General features: G+C 37.0%; 3 protein-coding genes across 8 annotated transcripts in view; 2 read left to right on the forward strand and 1 right to left on the reverse strand.

Moving 5' to 3' along the window:
* Window positions 1–5,904, forward strand: LOC120772409 (aldehyde dehydrogenase X, mitochondrial-like). The gene is made up of 6 exons (XM_040101008.1): window positions 1–225; window positions 3,601–3,705; window positions 3,806–3,906; window positions 3,975–4,546; window positions 4,624–4,973; window positions 5,453–5,904. Exons 1-6 carry the CDS (start codon window positions 190–192, stop codon window positions 5,744–5,746), a joined length of 1,458 nt encoding a protein of 485 aa, XP_039956942.1. The 5' UTR covers window positions 1–189; the 3' UTR covers window positions 5,747–5,904.
* LOC120772417 overlaps window positions 5,898–21,572 on the reverse strand; it is a 40,313-nt gene continuing 24,638 nt past the window's right edge. For all 6 annotated transcript variants that reach the window (XM_040101021.1, XM_040101038.1, XM_040101061.1 and 3 more), the window contains 5 exons: window positions 10,735–11,001; window positions 10,506–10,676; window positions 10,159–10,300; window positions 6,815–6,970; window positions 5,898–6,742 (listed from right to left, as the gene is read on the reverse strand). In XM_040101021.1, coding sequence (XP_039956955.1) covers window positions 6,319–6,742; window positions 6,815–6,970; window positions 10,159–10,300; window positions 10,506–10,676; window positions 10,735–11,001 — 1,160 coding nt within the window. In that variant the 3' untranslated portion in view covers window positions 5,898–6,318. The remainder of the gene's footprint in view (window positions 6,743–6,814; window positions 6,971–10,158; window positions 10,301–10,505; window positions 10,677–10,734; window positions 11,002–21,572) is intronic.
* LOC120772449 (mitochondrial import receptor subunit TOM40 homolog 2) lies at window positions 16,875–18,132 on the forward strand. Its single transcript, XM_040101073.1, has 3 exons — window positions 16,875–17,323; window positions 17,395–17,945; window positions 18,009–18,132. Exons 1-3 carry the CDS (start codon window positions 17,042–17,044, stop codon window positions 18,127–18,129), a joined length of 954 nt encoding a protein of 317 aa, XP_039957007.1. The 5' UTR covers window positions 16,875–17,041; the 3' UTR covers window positions 18,130–18,132.

The raw sequence follows: 21,572 nt of genomic DNA on the forward strand, positions 1-21,572 counted from the left end.
AACTTATTATAAAAAGCGACCACAAATCAGCAAGTTTAGTTGTGCCTGTGCTGCGGACGAAATTGTGGTGAAATTAGCTCTTAGAGTACCTAAGCCGGTGCGTGAAGTGTGTAGTCTTTCGAACTGAAGTGTTCTAAATTAAAAAAATATATATATTTTAAATAATTAATTGTGAAAACTACAAACATCATGGCTAATCCAAATGAAGTACCAAAATATACACAGGTAAATATCAAGCAGGATTTGAATGAAATGAATTTCGTAATGTTTCCTCCGACACAAGCGCTAGAAGAAGGTATAGAAATATGTATGTATGTATGCTATGCATATATGTATGTATATTTATTTCTTTTAGAGTTTTTAGCGATATTGTAGCCTCTACATATGATAAATAGCTCTCGAAATCATAAAAAGTTCGTGCAAACATTTCTAATTTCACAAATAACTTACGTAAATTAAATTATATTTTGCAGCGCTAAATAATATGTTTGCCCTGAATAGGGTAGATTAAGTTTATCATGATATTTGTAATAGACCTAAGATCGCCGTGAAATCCTCAGTTATTTATCTTAACATCTAAAAGGAAACGCCTGAGACCTTATGAAATATTCAAGTATTAAAATGATCAGCGTGACGAGCTACGTTGACTTAGTCCTGTTAGTCTGTCCGTACATATGCAAACTAGTTCCTCAGCTTTTTAGGTAACGATCTTAAATTCCATTATTTTCGCAAAAAGAAGCAGCTCATTATCGTACGATTATAGCATCTATCTACCATATAAACTGTACAAGCGAAATCAAGTGCTTTTATAGGTAATATTTATTGTATATTTATGCAGAAATTTTGACAAAATTGCATAGCTTATTGCTGAAGGTAATTGTGCCATCTTCGAAGTTATTGTCCAGATCAGTTGACTGTAGCATAGAACTGAAATACAAACTGGCCAATAAAATTTCTCGTAAGGAATCTTTGCATCTGCGAATGGTATTATAGCTTCGGCGTAACCGACATTAAAGTTTTTTCTTGTTTTTGTCTTAAAAGACCAACATTTGTTTGTGTGCGATGTTTCATCTTTTGAAAAAAAAACCTTGAAAATTTGCAATTTTGGTATATTTAAGCCACTGCCGTTCCATAATATCAACAATGGCCGCTATCACATCAATATAATCGCTCTCAAGTTTTCGAATTTTAGTCGATTTTTGTTTAAATGAATGTCGTAAAAACCAATTAATAGTATAATAATACCAACTGTGATTAGATAAAAAATGTATTAAAAATTATTTTATTTTCAATACATATTTACATAAAACTTCTGTACGCTACCAACTGTTATCTACTTATCGTAAGATCCATGAAGTTAACATATGCGTGATTTAAGATTACGATTCCTATCTACTACATACAAGTAGGTACGTGTAGAGAGTGCTTATGTACAATATATTGAAAGATGAATATATAAAATTGAACTATGAAATGTTGAGAGTCCGTATGTATAATATTGTGAAATATCCATACATACATAAATATAAAACTTTGAACTATGAAAAGTTGCCGATATTTAATCGTTATAAATTTATCAGCATAATTATCATTATACAAAAAATTATCAGCCACGCTGTTGTTATAGAGCTCACGCTGATTTGCAGGGTACTAAATTTTTCCGCTACCTTTCCACATATTATTTAAATAACTCACACAAAATTAATTTAAAAATCTACCTGACTGAATTTGATTACAATTGATTAAACAAAACGTGACATTCTATGGCAACAGAAAAATATGTAATTTTTGCAAGTCATTGCTTACTGATAAGCATTTTTATTTCGCAATGCCAGATTCGATAGTTGATCAATAAATGTCTTAAATTAACTGTTTGATGAGAATTGTAATTTTTCAAAACTTAATTGCTGGCTGATCATATATCTGGATCATGACCGTCTGTCGCAGTCGTCTCGAGTACATTGCATTGATTTGTCTGCTGATAGATGAGAAGGAATTTGTCGAGTCATCAGATCATATTGTGTCTCTCCTGATAGTTAAAACGGAATTTGTCGGGCCATCAGATCATATTCCGTCTCTTTTGCCTCTCCAAAATTGTGTGAGATTTTAATCTTCGGTTTTCAAAAACTTTCCCTAACTTGTAAATCCTATTTATGCAAGTAATAAATCTGTTCCCAGGCTCACGAAGTATTATTCAAACTTGGATTATTTCTTAATAATTAAAATATTACTAGTATCGATGGTCCAGTCAAGCGAAGTTTTTGCAACCCATTTCCCTTAAATGTTATCCACTGGCAGTCTGGATTTTATTAGATATTGCTCGATCTTGCCTAAACATATTCTAAACAATTGAAATTGATATATCGTACGTAGTAGATTGTATGAATTATATAGAATATATATGTATATATATAAAGGATGATTCATTTCGAAGTTCCCAATTTTCTTAAAAAAAAAAACACTGAAACTTTAAACTTAAAGAGGAATTAAAGGAACATACTTTGGCATTTACTACTCGAAGATTATCTCTTTCAAATATTGGCCGCGGCTATGTATCAGATGGTCCATCCGTTGAGTCCAATTTTCGATGACTCGTTCGAGTATTTCGACTGGTAACTGACGAATGGCTTGCGTAATGTTTTGTTCTAAGGCCTGAATGGAAGCGGAAGACTTTACTGTTAGACTTTTTCCTGTGGGGATATAAAAGAAAAAGTCTAACGGTGTGCATCACACGATCTTGGCAGCTAATCGACCGGCCCAAAACGTGAAATTATCTGCTCACCGAAGTGTTCTCTCAATAAATACATTAATTGAAGAGATGAGTGAGAAATGACGCCGTGTTGTTAAAACCAAATGTCGCGTTATCGTGGCGCGATAACGGTCGCCATTGACGGTTACGTTCTCACCGGCATCAGTTTTGAACAAATATTTACCCATGTTTCCACCGGCTTACAAACCACACCAAATCGTTGTTTTTTGGATGAAATAGAGGCTCTTGAATCTCTTCAGGTTGCTCTTTGTTCTAAATACGGTAATTTTACAGATTTAAAGGGTCCATATCATCACAAATCCTCACTCGATTTAAAAACAGTCCTCTCCCTACAAAAATTTCAACATAATTGCTATCTGTAAAGTTTGTCTCTTAGTTTGTTTGAAGGCCCGTTGCTCTGAGGGCTAGTGAAGTTCTCATTAACAATTTAGTTTAACATATCGGTATAGAACATAGAGTTCGAACAAACATTTAAATTTCTGTTGGATTCCATTGAACCATTTAACCATAAGTGCACCTAGCTTAACGATATCGTCAATAATACTTTCCAAGTGTCTTTAAGGAAAAATAGTTTTAAAAATTTCCAATTAATTTACTAAAAAATATATTTTTATACGAAATAATTCTTTATTTAGGTATTTCATTTATAGGGGACTCACTACTCGCCGTAACGTATTGTGAAATCATACATTTTTCAACTTATTTAAAAAATTTGTTTTCGGATTACAGAAATGAGTTATCACTTTCAGTTCGCTATAACCTACCATTTTATTAGACTATATTTAACACCTTTATGAGACTATTAAGTTATATTATTTATATATTTTCAGCTTTTTATCAACAATGAGTTCGTCGACGCCGTCTCTGGAAAAAAATTTCCAACTATTAATCCAGCAACTGGCAAGGTGATTGCTGAAATTGCGGAGGGTGATAAGGTGAGTACAAAAGGAAACTTAAATGATAAAGATTTACTAATTCTAGTTAGTAAATATTTCATAATACTTATGTAAATAATGTTTCACTCATCTAACACAGGCTGACGTCGACTTGGCTGTAGCTGCCGCTAAGAAAGCATTCCACAGGAACTCGGCATGGCGCAAACTGAGCCCACTCGAACGTACAGCGCTCATCGAAAAGTGCGTAACTCACTTGTTTTCCTTTCCAATGACCAATTATCTTACTTCACACTTCTTTAAACAAATAGGCTCTGCAGTCTGATGGAACGTGACAAATACATCCTGGCTAGCCTGGAGACCCAGGACAATGGCAAGCCATTCACATCGGCCATAGGTGATGTCATGTTCGCCATTATGTCATTGAAATACTATGCTGGCTGGACCGACAAATTTTTCGGTGACACCATACCCGGTGGTGATTTCGTTGTACAGACACGTAAAGAACCCATTGGTGTGGCTGGTCAAATCATTCCATGGAACTATCCCTTGGTTATGTTGGCATGGAAGTGGGCACCCGCTCTCGCTGTCGGTTGCACGATTGTCATGAAACCCGCCGAACAAACACCACTTACCGCTCTTCATATGGCCGCTTTGTCTAAGGAAGCTGGTTTTCCTGCTGGTGTCATCAATGTCATACCCGGCTACGGCCCCACCGCGGGTGCTGCGATATCAGAACATCATGACATACAGAAGGTCGCATTCACTGGTTCCGCAGAAATTGGACGCATCATTATGCAGGCGGCAGCCAAGTCGAATTTGAAGCGTGTTACGCTGGAATTGGGTGGCAAGAGTCCATTTGTGGTATTCGACGATGTTGATGGTAAGTAGTTGTTGACATATTCCAAATACATGGAAACTAACTCAATTTTTTTTTTATTTTCTTTTTTTTGTATTTAGTTGACAAAGCTGTGCAGTTAACACACGACGCAATTTTCCCCAATCAAGGTCAAACTTGTTGCGCCGGCACCCGCACCTATGTGCATGAGAAGATCTACGATGAATTTGTTAAAAAATCTGTGGCTTTGGCGAAGGCTCGTAAAATTGGTGATCCTTTTGAGGCGTCAACTAATCATGGTCCACAAATCGATGAGGAAATGATGAACAAAATTTTGGGTTATATTGAAATTGGCCAAAAACAGGGTGCTAAGCTGCAATGTGGTGGCAAGCGCGTCGGCAATGTCGGTTACTTTATCGAACCAACGGTGTTCTCCGATGTTACAGACAAAATGAGAATCGCACAGGAAGAGGTAAGTTATGCTTCTATGTTTCGGTCGAATACCCGTAGTTTTGATAAGTTCGCAGGCAGATTTAGCAAAAATCGAGTAAGGTTTTGGGGGATATTATCAATTTTCAAAATTTTCACAAAACTACTGAGAAGCTTCGTTCGGATTAAGTTAGATCCTTATTTTCTCTTTTTCAAAATCTCATAAAGTGGGACAGGATGCAGGTAGAAACACCATCTAACTAGTTAGGATTTCAAACGACTAACATCTAATCTAATCTTTTTTATAACTACAAATCCGAAGCTTAACAACAAAAACTGCTTATTTTTAAATCTAGACCTTTTGTTGGAAAACTTTCGATGTAAAGTTGTGTTATATGAAGTATTTTTCAGAGGTGTTGATTACAAGCTAAGCTCTACGGACTTTTGGCTTGGCTTCTCTTATGTGCACTAACGCTTTCTTCAAAATGACTCCAAAGTACTTATATAAACTCGTTTTTGTAGATCTTTGGACCGGTTATGTCTATCTTGAAATTCAGCGACATTGAAGAGATCATCGATCGTGCCAATGACGTGGAATACGGCCTAGCCGCTGGCATTCTTACCAATGACATCAACAAGGCGACGAAATTCGCCAACAACGTGGATGCCGGTTCCGTTTGGATCAACTGCTACAGTGCTGTGCTGCCACAAGCACCGTTCGGTGGCTACAAGCAATCTGGTATCGGACGTGAGATGGGTCGCGATGGTTTGAACAATTATCTGGAGACCAAAACCATTACCACCAAAATAGTCTAAGTCAGCGCCCCAGTAGTTTGTGTCACAATTAAACTATTTTTTTCACATTTATACTTTAATTAATGTTATTATATAATATGTTTCTGTTAAACACGCACACAGTGGTTAAAAGCACTAAAAATTCATATAAAAATCAATAAATAATATTTGAGATAAAATAATGCGTTAAGGTATTTACCAGGTATTACAGAGGTTCGGCCATATCGTAGGTATGTTGTTGTTGCTTAGCCGCGACGGTTGTCTGAATACTTGAATTGCATATTTTTATTTATTTATTAAAATAATATCATTCAACTGCACAGTAGAGCCGAAGTCGGCTTTAAAGAATGCTTGTGATGCTCGCATACACGCACATATACATATATATACATACGAGCATGTCTTGTAAATATAAAACAGCGGCAGCAAAAACTTGGAGAGAGAAATTGTGCAGTTTTTAAATAAAAAAGATTCCTGAGGTAAAACCGTTTTGAAACGCTTCTCCGCAAAATTAAACGCGCCTCCCACCTTGTCGCCTGTACATACTTAGATTTGGTTAAGCCTCTACTTAACAGTGTCAAGTGCTGTCTAAACTAAACCACGCGTTGCTGCGTTGGCGCATACTGCACCAGCACTGAACGTGGCTTGCCGGTGTCGATTAACGGCATTGCCACTTCACTCAAATTCGACTTGGCACTTTGAAAATCATCCTCCGACTTGTTGCGATCGTGACGTGGCAGTAGCAGAGTGGGAGACTGCGCTGTGTCCAAGAGCACCTCTGTAAACTCCGGTTCCGGACGGCTTAAGCGACGCGCCAATTTGTTATCGTACAATGATTGTACATCCAACAGTTGGAAATCGATTGCGAAGAAGTAGCGCACCAACATCAGCAGCAGCGCCAGCAGCCACAAGACCAAAGCGAACATGTAGGCGAAGCGGAAGAGATTCAAGTAGACATCGTGTTTGAATTCGTGTTGTCGGATGAAGGGACGCAGCACGGAGATGGCTTGACCGCAGCTGTGAATGTAGGAGCAGGAAATGTATGAAAGAAAGAAAGAAAGAAATTGAGAACTTTTGCTTTTAACTTACGTAATCGCTTCGGGCTTTGTCAAATTTTCACGCAGTCCATTGCAGAGATTCTTTAAATAGGTGCTGGCCAAAATTGTGTAGATCAGCGTACCCAGCGTCATGAGGGAGAATACCAGTATGGAGGGTATGACAATACGCCACGGTTTCGGAAGTCCCCTGTTAAGAAATATGGTATTTTGTGAAACAGATTTTGTAATTGTATTAGGTTGTCAAAAAAGTCTTGCGGTATTTTCGCTAATTGGCGCTGAAAGAGCGTAGTTCTAGTTTTATTCATCGCAGCGGGTCATGCTATACCTTTTTGGAAAGCTCTTTTCACTCGCTAACACGTGTTTAATTGATTGTCGCTTCTTTGAAGTCATTCGTGAGTTATAGCTGTATTGGTCGAAAGAGACCGGCATAGTAGCAGCCGTAGCATCAGTCAAGAGCTGGTCATGAGTCATCAAAAATTCATTTCAATTTCAATAAAAAAAAAATTCAATAACAAGTAAGGAAGGGCTAAGTTCGGGTGTCACCGAACATTTTATACTCTCGCATGATAAATTGATAATCGAGATTTCATTATACGTCATTTACATATTTTTCAAATACCGTATTTTTGTAAAGTTTTATTCCGCTATCATCATTGGTTCCTAATGTATATACTCGTATTATACAGAAAAGGCATTAGATGGAATTCAAAATAGCGTTATATGGGAAGAAGGCGTGGTTGTGAACCGATTTCACCCATATTTCGTCCGTGTCATCAGGGTGTTAAGAAAATATTATATACCGAATTTCATTGAAATCGGTGTAGTAGTTCCTGAGATATGGTTTTTGGTCCATAAGTGGGCGAGGCCACGCCCATTTTCAATTTTTAAAAAAAGCCTGGGTGCAGCTTCCTTCTGCAATTTCTTCCGTAAAATTTAGTGTTTCTGACGTTTTGTTAGTCGGTTAACGCACTTTTAGTGATTTTCAACATAACCTTTGTATGGGAGGTGGGCGTGGTTATTATCCGATTTCTTCCATTTTTGAATTGTAAATGGAAATGCCTTAAGGAAACGACTCTATAGAGTTTGGTTGACAAATCTATAGTAGTTTCCGAGATATGTACAAAAAACTTAGTAGGGGGCGGGGCCACGCCCACTTTTCCAAAACAATTGCGTCCAAATATGCCCCTCCCTAATGCGATCCTTTGTGCCAAATTTCACTTTAATATCTTTATTTATGGCTTAGTCATGACACTTTATAGGTTTTCGGTTTCCGCCATTTTGTGGGCGTGGCAGTGGGCCGATTTTGCCCATCTTCGAACTTAACCTTCTTATGGAGCCAAGAAATACGTGTACCAAGTTTCATCATGATATCTCAATTTTTACTCAAGTTACAGCTTGCACGGACGGACGGACGAACAGACAGGATATCCGGATTTTGACTCTACTCGTCACCCTGATCACTTTGGTATATATAACCCTATATCTGACTCTTTTAGTTTTAGGACTTACAAACAACCGTTATGTGAACAAAACTATAATACTCTCCTTAGCAACATTGTTGCGAGAGTATAAAAATACCGCAAGACTTTTTTGACAACCCATTATTACATGATCGATTTTCTAAAAAAGTAAAAGTTTCGAGGTACTAATTATAGAGGTAGAAGTTCTGAAATAGTCACCGATATTCGAAATTGGAATTGAGTTAAACAACATCGGCATATAAAAAATATAAGTTTAATCTAAAGAAGGACAAGAAAATATGATAACTGCACCGCTTTATGATGTTATGCTATAGTGATGCGAACTGAACAATTTCTTCGAACATTAAACCGTTGCCTTGGATAATTATTCATGCTAAATCTCGGGTACAAGCTTGTCAAATTTAAATTATGTAAGACAGGACTTATGCCAACCATCCGTCGAGTCCTCGAAACACTTTTTATAAACATTCTTTGGGATGGCCATCAGCTCCTTCAGCGAATTTTGGTTTATCTCTTCGATTCACTGAAAACGGGTTCACACGGAGCTAAATCTGGTGAATACGCTGGTTGATTGATGGTATTCATTGCAGTTTTGGCTCCTCGTTATTGACCGTATGTTCCTCCGAAACAAATTCATAATGCAACAAACCCCGAATTACGAAAAAAAGCAGCATCACCTTGATTCTCGAGTGGCTTTGGCGTGTTTTTTTATGGTTTCGGCTCATTTTTATCCCTCCATTTTAATGATTGTGGACTTGTTAGCAAGTCAAACTCATAAACCTATGTCTCATCGACATGCTCTACATGAATGTGGGCTCGGAATTCGCACGATCAAATATGTCCAAAGGAACCTATTTACAAGTCGAGCAAGAACGCGTTTCACAGCCAAAATATCCACACCAAAATCATTCGAACGAACTATCGATAGATGTGGAGCTCTCTTGCCATCTCTCTAACACTTACCTGACGATTTTTAAGCTTCCTTCACTTTTTTAAAATTATATTATATAAAACTGCAGCCATTAACTTTACTTGAATAAAAAGGACCTATCCGATTTGGAGTCAAGTGAAAGGCTTGGCGCACAAAAACCGATTTCTTTAGATGGATAGAGAAAGATGCCGTAACATCATCAAAATCGTTGTTTCAGTCCAGACCTATCAGAACTTATATGTATATGCTGGTTAGGTTTTATTAGTTACCACCAAATGTTGTGTAAAATCGGCTGATGGATTTTATGAAAACTCTGCTTCATCAAATTGGAGAACGTAGTAAAATATTATCTTACCAAAATTTGCAAAATTAGGACTTCAGCTTCAGATTAGTAACGCCAGCTAGATTTTTTTCTGAAGTTACTCTCCTATTAGTTGGTTATTTTTAAATGTTTACCACTTAATGATCAACCCTACGGCGCCTCGAAAGTCTCATGAATTTGTTGAAAAAACAACCTGTAAAATGGTGCTTGTGCAATCAATATACACAGCTATAGCGTTTATACAGAGTGGCGCACGAATCGTGCTAGAAAAAATTATTTATTGCGGACTGAAGGATTGAATACGGGATTGCCTCAATCATCGATTTAATGGACTTAAATTCAGTCAACATCCGATAACGGGATCAACATTGAGAAACGCATGCATTGCCTATACGACCATCTCGAGAAGAGCATGGTGAAGAAAAACAAAACCTCTATCTGGGTGCAAAAGTTAGGTCGGAAGTGCTCAAAATTCCTATTGGCACTCGACTACGCTGCAAGCATCTGAGGCTCCCACGGTATGATACACTGGAGGAGGTATCGATAAAGAGGCCGCAGAGTCTGTTAAAATTCACGTCGGATGATGCTACACTATCAAGTTCAGTATCACTGTCTAAAAAGCAATATTATTGTTTACTCACCAATATTTTTGCACGCCCGATTGAAATATTAAACACATTGCAGTCCATATTATCGCAAAGATTTCCGACAAAAATGGAAAACTATAAATGAATTGAACGGCGGCGCTTTGGCGCCAGCGTGTTTTGTGTACGTCCAGCATCACTGCAAAGCAATAATCACAATTAGACAAAAAAATAAAAGAAGGAGGTAAAATTTAGAACAATAATTGCGATGTAAGTAAATTTGCAAGTAATGTAAAAAAGTCTGCTCAATACCAGATATCTACATTAAACTACACATGCACTCCTCGAAAGTAAATATTTGAAATTAGCAAATTTTTCGAAATTCTTTCACTACTCGTACGTACTTGTTGCCAAAAACTGGCGATCATGCGTCATATTGAATTTCACAGCTGGCAGCGCCGTAGTGCTGACCTCCTCCGACACCACGTCCTCTTCGGATTTATTTTCCTCTTTGTCGGGTCGTACCAATTGAAAAATGTGATAGGTTTTACGCACCTTGGGTTGCTTGGTGGTGGCTAAATTAGTTTTTCAAAATTAGTAAACTTTGAAAATTACTAAAAGGAGTTATATTACCATTAGATTCCAAAGGCGTCAGCGTGGTTTCGCCATCCTCAACCTGATCATCCACATCAATTTCGGTGTATGTTTCATTTATCAATTTGTCCAAGTCGTGGTAGAAAATCTCTTTGGAATGCTCATCCATTTGTCGAAAATCTCGCTCACGGAATGCCAATTTGGCGCCGAGAATGCCATGATAAAAATCACCGGAAATTATATGTATGGTAACGCTCCAAATAATGGAGGTTAATGCGAGAACCACCATAAAACATATAACGGCATCTGCAATATAATATTTTTTTAGGTTTAATATATTTTATTTATTTCTTACATCACTATATATAGAAGTTTTATATTTTTGAGATAAGTGGCGTCTTTAAAGTGATTTTTATATAACATAATTTAATATCTTATCAACACCAGCTCTTTTTAACTTCTTTTTTCAGTAAAAAATCAGGGAAAGCTTAAATTATAAGAGGCTTAATACACTGCAACTAGTCTCAACTGAGGTTGTAGGTATGTGGGTTGCCTTTTATATTTTGGAATTATAAAACAAAATCAAATTTTAATCATCGAAAATCGTTTTATTTCTTTCCAAAATATTCTCCATTAAGATCTTTCCGATAGTTCCGATATGTATAGTATATGTATAAATAGTTGTTCCATAAAAACAGTCAACCATTTGCTAGGAACCGATCCAGCTTTTATTGCATTGAAACTGCCATTCCGTCGTCTGCTTTTTATTATCGGTAATATACGCGTAAATCCACATTTCATGATAGGTCATGACTTCATAGACGTGTTTCGAAGATATCGTGTCGTATTTAACATTTCTCTCGACCATCGACCAATCGATACCATCATTATCGATAAACACTTGAACTTAGCTTTATCATCAAAAATTTAACGAAGCTTACTCGTATCTATGCACTCTTGACGGGTTAATCCACGGCGAAAGCTGAGCGAAATAATTAACGATTTAATTCCATTTTTTGGCCGAGATGAATATTTCAAGTTGCTGTAGACAGCACAAGTAGCGGCCGTATGTCAAAACGTTTTGAGTATGTATAACGTTAAAAATGTCAAACTTTACTGTCAAGTGTCAGTTACCAGACTGTAGTACTACGGTTGCAAAATCCCGAAATATAAAAGGCAACCTACGCAACTGTAGGAACTGTCAAAAATTGTTCGTTACTCACAATCCTCATGATGCATATTATAAATCATTGTGGTTTAAAGTTGGCTGCTATGGACAGAAAGGAATATCGCTGAGGATAAATATTAAAAAACTATCAGAAAAACTTCTTCCAATAATATTGATAACGGTAAATATCGCATGCATTTAAAGCCAAGTTAGGTACAATGAGGAGAAACTACTATACTATCTAAGTAATTGCGTTGAATAATTTTTCACTTTATTAATGATATTTTATCATATTGTTAGGTCTCTGGATAACTTTTTAAATAAACATAGCCCCTTGCTATTCGAACGCTAAATTGTTTTTATGGGTATTACTAATATTCTTTTAAGAATAATATAGTATGTACTTCAGAGGTCGAAGAATGAAACTTACGAAAAGCATGCATGTATTTTTGATGGCACTAAGACACCACATATTTCTTTACTATTGGAAGAGCCTGACGAAATCTACGATTCCAACGAATGATGTCCACTTACCGGCCACAGTTGACTAAGTTTTGAAGATAATTTTCAAAAAAAAAATAATTTTCTCTTATTGATTCATTTACAAAGTGAGTTTCACAGATGGAATATAGAATATAGCAGAGTTTGAAATGCTGTTTGAACGCTACAAAAAGCAGTCGTTTTTTATGAACAACAAATCAAGTACGATAACTCGAAGCGCAAAACATCGTACGTGAAACCTGGCCAACCACCCCAATCAACGGTAAAAAGGAATAATCATGACGCCAAAGTAATGCTCCGTATTTGGTGAGATCAAGAAGGCTTTATGTATTTTGAGTTCCTAAAACCGAATAAAACCATTAATGGGGAATGCTACCTTCAACCCAACAAATCATGACAACACGCAGCTTCATGTTCTAAAAGTGATTAAAACCTACGTATTTGGAAAACAGCTGCTGGAAAGTTTTGCATCATCCGCTTTATAGAACTTATGACTACCATCTCTTCCGGTCACTGCAGAACACCCTCACTGGAACCCGATTCACATCGGAACATCGAAAACTGGTTTGATTCATTCTTGGACGCCAAGGTGGCGCAGCGATTTTGGGTTGGGATGGAAATGTTATAGCTTCAGATAATATACATATATGGTTAGACACTAAGCAGAACTTTCTAGAAAGTTTATAGCACCCGAAAAGAAACGTCGTAAACCTTATAAAAATACAATTGGGGTACTCACAACCCGTCGTAAAGCATCGTAAAATCGTAAAATTATAAATATTTACACCTGTTTAAAAAAAATTGTTGTTGGATTTCATACAAAAATGAGTTTACACATTTACAATTCTCAATGCAGTTTTCGAATCGTTATAACTTATAACTTTATGAGACTTGTGAAAACCCTAAATAACATACAGACGCGAATTAGTCGCTCAACATTCGCATACGTGCATTTATCCTCAAATGGCTGATTATAATAATAAGTTAATATAATTATATTATTATTATTATATAATACGTAGGTTGCTATATATATTTCTGGCCTAATAATGTAAATAGGCATATTTATCAACGAAAATGTTTTTTTTTTTATCGATTGCTGTTTTGTTTCGGGCTCATACGCATAGATCCATGATTCGTCTCCTGTGACGATCATATAAACGTCTTTTGAAGCACCGTGATCGTATTTTTCAGCATTTCTTTACACCAATCCACACGAGCCTTTTTTTGAGCGATGGTCAAATTGTGCGGGATCCAACGGGAACAAACCTTTCTTACGGCCAGGTGTTCATGCAATATCGAATATATGCTGGTGGGAGAAATGCATAGGCATGCCTCTATCTGAAGGTATGTTACATGACGGTCTTGCATTATCAGTTCACGTACGGCATCGATGTTTTCTGACACAACGGCTGTTTGAATTCGTTGTACCAGTTTTTCACAGTGCTATAGGATGGTGCATCATAGCCATACAAAGATTTTAGTTCATCGATGCACTCTTGTCGTGATAATCCACATCGAAAGTTGTGAAAAATGATCGCACGAAAATGTTCACGAGTTAATTCCATTTTTTGGCCGAGATGAATTTTTTAATTCCCTGTAAACAAAACAATTCACAATTAAATGACAAAACGTTCTGAGTGATGTTATGCTAAAAGATGTCAAACTTTCCAATGGAAATGTCAGATTGCACCTGGCAACACTTCGTGTTGCCCTAGGCCAGAATATATATAGCAGCCCTCGTATTATAATATTATAATAATTTATTATAATAATAAATAATTATTTGTCGGAACCGCCGATATCGTATATAGCTAATATGGAAACTAAAATATCAAAATCAAGATCTTGTATGGAAGGCTTACGGGTATTTGTTGGACAAGATGTTTTCACGAAATTCGGAATGGTCTATTTTCAGAGGTATAATTTCCGATGAATATTTTCGGGTCAGAACATTATAGCTTATGGCTGTTATACAAACTGATCGATCAAAACTCAATTCTTTTGTGGAATCTTTTGTTTTTGTGAAGGGTATTATAGCTTCGAGGCAGCCAAAGTAACTGTTTTCATGTTTTAATTTAATCTCTTAAGTATAATCTCTATATGTACATAATTAATATAACCCAAATAAATAAATATCGATCAGAAATACTTGAAAATACATATGTATAAATCTATATAAATTAGTGAAACATGAAAACAGCTGTTATTATAAGCTATTTACGAGTTCGGCAGAATTTCTTTTTGTCTTTTTCTCTTGAGATCCGCATTACGGTTATTTACTTGCCACAATTTGTAGCCAATTTAGAAACAGAAAACAAAAAAATAAGTTATACAAAAGAACAGATTGCCGCATTTCCTCTCATTCAGATTCCGCAATTGTTTTTATTTTCCGGCGGAGGAAAGTCAAATGTGTAAATATACCTATAAATGCATGTATGTAAATATACTCATATTGATTTGCTAGCCAAATATTTTTTCCAAATGTAAATATTTTATACATACATACTTATGTGTGTGCGTGTAGTAACATATTTACAACAACATTCACATATATTTAATGGCCTACCCACTAGGAAAATGAAAGATTATATTTTACCGCGAATTTGAAGCCATAACCCTAATCTTATACAGGTCATACGAGCAAAGTCAAGTCTACTACAGTTTTTCATATGAATATTGGCAGATGGGGCTGCAGCCAATTTTTTTTGTTTTTTTTTTTGTTTTTTTCAAGCAGTTCGGAACTTCAATCCGCTAAACTGATGGACGCTTAGTCTGCTCTATTTGTCTCAGTTTTGGCACAATTGAGGCTTCCGCAGAGATTGACACATGAGAGTCGTCAAATTTTCTACCGTAAAGGTACCACCCCACGTCGTCTGTATATCCACGAATGGATGTCCGGTATCAATCTGTGAGTCCAGGACGGTGGAGGATAATTAGTGAGATTTCTGGCGTATGTTTTATCCCTGCCGGGTATGAAAGGCCACATACCAAAAGCATCAATTAAACATACAAACGAATGCCAACAAAATATTTCCATTTCCTGTGGTTTGGCGGTTTGTCGACCACAAAGCAGTGCAACTGATTTTATGTTAGTATGTTCATAGACATTTGTAGATATATACATATATGTATGTATGTTAATAAACTTTTCCCATTGGTTGCTCGTTCATTAGAGTATTGTTATGCCTACGCAGTCAATCGAAACTCATCACATTTTTTGGTAGTAGATGGCAACATGAGGCCCACAACAACAAAGTCTTAAGAGAGAATTGACATTGAGAATTCTAAATTTTCTTTATTATAATATGCTTGCGTTCAGTAGAACTCATCTGGCTTTAGACATAATCCAGAGAAGTGTCCCAGCCGTTTCTCGTATTCCAAATTTCTTAGTGTTAAGTCAAGTTTCGATTTCATGTGTAGAGGAGACCTCTCTCTTTGCTATCATTTACTGGTATAAGGTGGAATATTTTCCAAGTTAGAGGGCCTGCATCCTTTCGAATGATATTTATATAAGTATGTATATTGTATACCTATACAAGATACCATATGCTCAAGGATGTATCCTTTGTAGGCAACTTTCTACTAAAAAACAAATTTGTTGCAATTGACTTTAAAGAAAAAAGCAGATACTTCTTAATATTAAAATTAAATGATATTTCAATAGGCTTCTTTATATATATACATATATATAATCGTATTATTTCGCGAGCTAATGCGAGGCTTTTGAAACTCTATTTTGGTTTGGTTGAAATGTTTTTACTCTTGTTTGCTCACTCCAAAAAAACTCTTTAGCATAGTGGTATTGTTTCTCTATCCTACTTGAGATAGATTATGAAGACTGCATTCTGTTTGTTAAACATTTGGAGCTATATAGCCGGAACGAAATGTCAAAGAATCGTATATCTCGGACATCTCATCATTTCATCGACTGCGGTATTCAACGTTCCCTTCCTCTCGAAAACGCGTAATGCCGACTTGTCAGATGATGTCATCATCTACGCCTCTGCATCATATAGTAGGACTCGGCTGATGAGTGACTTGTAAAGATTGATCTTTGTTCGTCGAGAGAGGACATTACTTCTCAATTGCCCACTCAGTCCGATCTGTTAGCAAGAGCTATTCTGTTATGAAATCATTTTCAAAATGGCAACTAGTATCGTACAAAACGATGTGCTCTTGTCTTAAGTCAGATCCCTTTACCTATGCTAAGAAAACCTCCAATTTAATGAAAAAATTAAGGAATTTATTTTTACCAGTACTTATATGTATTTGAATCTATCTCACGACAATTTCTAAAATATTATTTATTTATTTGTGTTGGATTGCAAACCCTTTTTCAGTAATTATTATTTCACCACGGTCAAATATTTTTCGAGTGTTCTGTATTTTTCAAATTCACCACTTATTTCACCTTCTTTTGATCACTTTCTACATGACATTTTCAGTCAATGTTTTCAAACACAAAACAGTCAGAATTTTATTAATTAAAATTTCTGTTTCTCAGTTTTCTTTCTGGGAAACTACAAACGTTCGGTGACGCTGGTATAACGTTTCACCATAACGAGTGTATATATATACATATATATTTTATATTTCGTATTAATTTTGAACTTTTGCAAAAAATAAATCGATATTAAAAGGCGTATTTGTTAATTGTTCCAACTCCTCACATTCATGACGTGCGATTTTTGTCCACGGAAGTGCACCCAACAGTTTCCAGCATGCTTCCAGCTCTACCCTGGTTCTACCGAGAAAAAGAACCCCGGCAATATACACGATCTCCATCTGTTTGCACAACGTATTAATCCGAAATATTACGATGGCATCGAATTGGACTACGCCCATCGACTTGCGGCCAACAAAATTATCACGTGCAATTGGTTGTGGAGTCACACTCGTCCTTCGGGATTTCGTTTTGGCGGCAATTATTCTCTACGACTATATGATGATTTTTTAGTATGTTGTTTTTAGCAAAAAAATACCGTTAAGATAAAACTAATAAATACATTTTTTTTCAACTTCAAAAGCAAACGCCCACCATCATGGCAGACATCAATCCAACAACACTGGCTTCCAATGTCAGTATCATTTTTTTCCCGCACCACGCTTTACGACTGGAAGCAGCCATGCAACGTGCTGCCGAAGATTTGCCGTTAGAAACTCAAACAACCATCGAGCTCATGCGTCCATCGACGACACTCACCTGGAACTTGTATAATGCCCATTCGCAGAGGGGTCGCAGTACCGTATCTCTAATGCGTTCGATTACTAACTCGTGGGCGCTCGGTGGGGAGTTGCTGCTCGAATGGACCGATCCGCGTTCACTGATAACCGAAGCGGCACTCGCTGCACGATATAGTAAGCATAATTACCAAATAGCGGCATCCGCATCGCGACAGGGTCTTGATATCAGCTATTGGCAGCGTATACACCAACGCATACAGATGGCAACCATGTTCGCCTGGCATCGCAAGACACAGAAAACTATCGCCACAATTTGCTATCAATGGGATTTTGAGGATTCTGTTGTGCGCAGCATGGTAAACTCTGACCTCTCCGTGGGCTTTCAGTATTACCGGTAGCGCTAGTTTCTTACAGGGGCCGTAACCATTCTAATCTCGTATATATTTCTTTGTTTTAGTTCACTTCCACATATTCCGTGCGGCATGGGTTTGAGTGCATTGATTAGTTTATTAAACAATCGCTTGGCATTTGGTCTTAAATTTGTTTTGGATCCCAGTGGGCAAAGGCGCGGAGACTAATGAGACGAACAGTGTCTGTGGTATTTTTAAATCAATTATATTTTAATATTGATTCCTTTGAAAATCGATTAAAATTCAAGACAATTGTTTAATATTTGGTTAGTGTAATTATTACGCAAGTGGATGACGATCTTACAATAACTATATTGGTAGAACTACGTATCATCGTACGCTTAAAACCTCTGTAGCAAGCCTCTGTAGCAAATATTCGTTGGGACGAGGCGTATCACCCTTTAGATAATGAATTATAACCTCACAGGGGTGTTATCCAACTTGTTAACATTCAACTTTTCAAGATATCAGTAATATATTTGATGTTACGGAAGGCGTCAAAATTACGTTTTGCTCGGTAAAATTCTCCGTTAAGCCCTCTCCGAGTGTTCCTTTTGGTAACAGATACCAGAGTATCACGACTATGGTAAAAGCTGACTGAATACAGTTTGCCTCTGTTGTTTTTGGGAGGTATCTAGTTAAGATTTGAGTTTATAGTTAGTGCTCTTTGCTCTTCAATATCACAGCATTCAAATATGATGTATTATGATATTGATATCATCGGCCTCAACACCCGCGCCGTTAGTTCTGCTTTCTCCGGGCTGGACAAGGAAGCAAAAGAAATGGGTTTGGCAGTGAACGAGGGCAAGACGAAATATCTTCTGTCATCAAACAAACAGTCGTCGCACTCGCGACTTGGCACTCACGTCACTGTTGACAGTCATAACTTTGAAGTTGTTGATAATTTCGTCTATCTTGGAACCAGCGTAAACACCACCAACAATGTCAGCCTAGAAATCCAACGCAGAATAACTCTTGCCAACAGGTGTTACTTCGGACTGAGTAGGCAATTGAGAAGCAAAGTCCTCTCCCGACAAACAAGAACCAAACTCTATAAGTCACTCATAATTCCCGTCCTGCTATATGGTGCAGAGTCTTGGACGATGTCAACAACGGATGAGTCGACGTTGCGAGTTTTCGAGAGAAAAGTTCTGCGAAAGATTTATGGTCCTTTGCGCGTTAGCCACGGCGAATACCGCATTCGATGGAACGATGAGCTGTACGAGATATACGACGACATCGACATAATTCAGCGAATTAAAAGACAGCCGGTACGCTGGCTAGGTCATTTTGTCCGGATGGACGAAAACACTCCAGCTCTGAAAGTATTGAACGCAGTACCCGCCGGGGGAAGCAGAGGTAGAGGAAGACCTCCACTCCGTTGGAAGGACCAAGTGGAGAATGACCTGGCTTCGCTTGGAATATCCAATTGGCGCCACGTAGCGAAAAGAAGAAACGACTGGCGCGCTGTTGTTAACTCGGCTATAATCGCGTAAGCGGTGTTTACGCCAATTAAGAAGAAGAAGAGTAGTATTATAAGTTACACTAAATGGTTTAAAACTACTTTACGGTAAAGAAAAAGTGAACACAATTTAATTGTTTTTTTTGTCTGGTTGCCCAAATGACGTTTATAACCATAAAATTGGGCATCTAGCTTTTGAGTTAGTAAATGATTTTATGGATATTTTTTGGTCTTCGTTATTACAGTTCCTCCTTTGCCTATCGAAACTACCATAAAAAATTATTGAATATTCAAAAGAGCGGAAATATTTAGCAATCTCAATATCAAGAAGTCTCGGGAACTGTATGCTATACATGACTTAGGAAAGATGTATGACTCATATACCCATCATTCAATCAACATACTCACATTTGTTTTAAAAGAAAAAAAAATGGGTTGCTCTTTCTAATAATGCAGGAGAGCGAAACCTTTACAAATGGCAACTCTATACATTCAAATTTTACGTATACTCGTACACGGTAGGTGTTTAAAACAACTCAGCACGAGACAGTTTGACGACGCTCACACTAATATTATTCCAACTAAAGTTGAGCGGCTGGTTGCCGTTGCCCATGTGTGTATCGGGCATACTTAATGAATTGTTTACAGTGTTAACAAATTATTGACACATGATCTCATACCGCTGAGCTAAAGTGTCGATTTAAGTATACAAGTCTATTTGTGTGTTTATATTTGTTTAGGTATAGCCCGTGCAAGAACCAAGCCAACGGCAAACACAAGAGGAACTTTATGGCACATCAGAACTTTAGCTAATCAATAGTTGTCCATTTGACTGCGTAATTAAATGACTAGATGGAGCTAATTAGGTGATATTTAAAGCGAAGCTAAGCTATAGATTGATAGCTTGTGGCTAGTTGAAAAGCTAATACAGTTAGCTCATTTTAAGGATTAATCAAATTATATGAAAGTTTGAGTAAGGATGGTACACGGTCTGAATGAAGTAAGTAACTATGTATATACATACATACTTATATGTGTGATGTGAATGATGAAAAAAGTATTTAGTTTCATAGGAGGATGGAGCCATGTGTTGAAGTTCACGCAATGAGGGAACTTAGAAACGATCAGAAACGATTATTTTACATATAGCTCAAGCAGCTTACGACTTCCAATCTTAGACCAAGGATCCTCTGGGTAGCCAAAAAACATCCGTTTGAAGGCAAGCTAAAGGAAGAAGGCGAAACATTTCTTCCTAGTGTTGTGAGCTGGGTTTGGGATCCGCTACGTAAAAACCATTCCCAATGAAAAGAAGAAATCAGCCCCAGGTGAAAGACCCCCTTTTGATGACGGTCCTGCAAATGTATTAAAGATTACGATTAAAGGGCATGCACCTGGAATGTCCGGTCAATTAATTGATTTTCTGTTTTTTTTTCTGTTTAGTTGGCATGATATCCGTGAAACATGGTCACATATTCAATAACCTTACAGTCATTGAACAAGCAACATCAAATATTTTTAATTTTGTTTTAATAGTAAAATTTGGTGCCGAAAAGTGATGATTTGCCGAAAGCATTGTTTTTTGGTTTCCTTTTGAAGAAAAATGCTGTATTTATTTTAAGAATTCTAAATGGAGAGTGGCATGGGTTAATTCAAGAAAAGCATCAACATTGACTGCCAAAACAGATCGATTCGATAAGAAGGTGATACTCTGTGTTTAGTAGGGTCAGAAGGATCTGCTATATAATGAGCTTCTAAAACCTGATGAAACTGTTAATACTTGTCGCTACAGACAACATTGCATTGCGCCAATGGTTCTCATCAATGAGTTTAGAACTGGCTGAGCAAAAGACATAAGTCTTGCTCATAAGTACAAGAAAAGTGGAAGAAAGAATATGTCTCACCATTGGAGAGTGCGAGATTCATTCACAGCCTCACCTAAAATATCTGGGAGTAATAGTAGACTCAAGGCTCAAATTTAAGGATCACCTAGAATACACTGCAAGTAAAGCGAATAAAATCCTGAATGCCTTATCTAGAAAGATGGCAAATAAAGGCTGTGTGCGTTCCAACCGACGTTTATTACTCGCAAAGGTAATGAGATCGGTTATGTTATATGCGGCTCCAATATGGATCCAGGTACTAGGATTCA

This window comes from Bactrocera tryoni, chromosome 1 (genome assembly GCF_016617805.1).
Source record: "Bactrocera tryoni isolate S06 chromosome 1, CSIRO_BtryS06_freeze2, whole genome shotgun sequence".
Classification (NCBI taxonomy): domain Eukaryota; kingdom Metazoa; phylum Arthropoda; class Insecta; order Diptera; family Tephritidae; genus Bactrocera; species Bactrocera tryoni.

Bases quoted from the DNA above. Each gene is read 5' to 3' on its own strand.
- LOC120772449 (XM_040101073.1), top strand. From the start codon at position 17,042: ATGACGTGCGATTTTTGTCCACGGAAGTGCACCCAACAGTTTCCAGCA. The intron at 17,324-17,394 runs GTATGTTGTTTT...CAACTTCAAAAG, and splicing joins GACTATATGATGATTTTTTA to CAAACGCCCACCATCATGGC. The intron at 17,946-18,008 runs GTAGCGCTAGTT...TCTTTGTTTTAG, and splicing joins GTGGGCTTTCAGTATTACCG to TTCACTTCCACATATTCCGT.
- LOC120772409 (XM_040101008.1), top strand. From the start codon at position 190: ATGGCTAATCCAAATGAAGTACCAAAATATACACAG. The intron at 226-3,600 runs GTAAATATCAAG...ATATATTTTCAG, and splicing joins AAGTACCAAAATATACACAG to CTTTTTATCAACAATGAGTT. The intron at 3,907-3,974 runs GTGCGTAACTCA...TTAAACAAATAG, and splicing joins CGTACAGCGCTCATCGAAAA to GCTCTGCAGTCTGATGGAAC.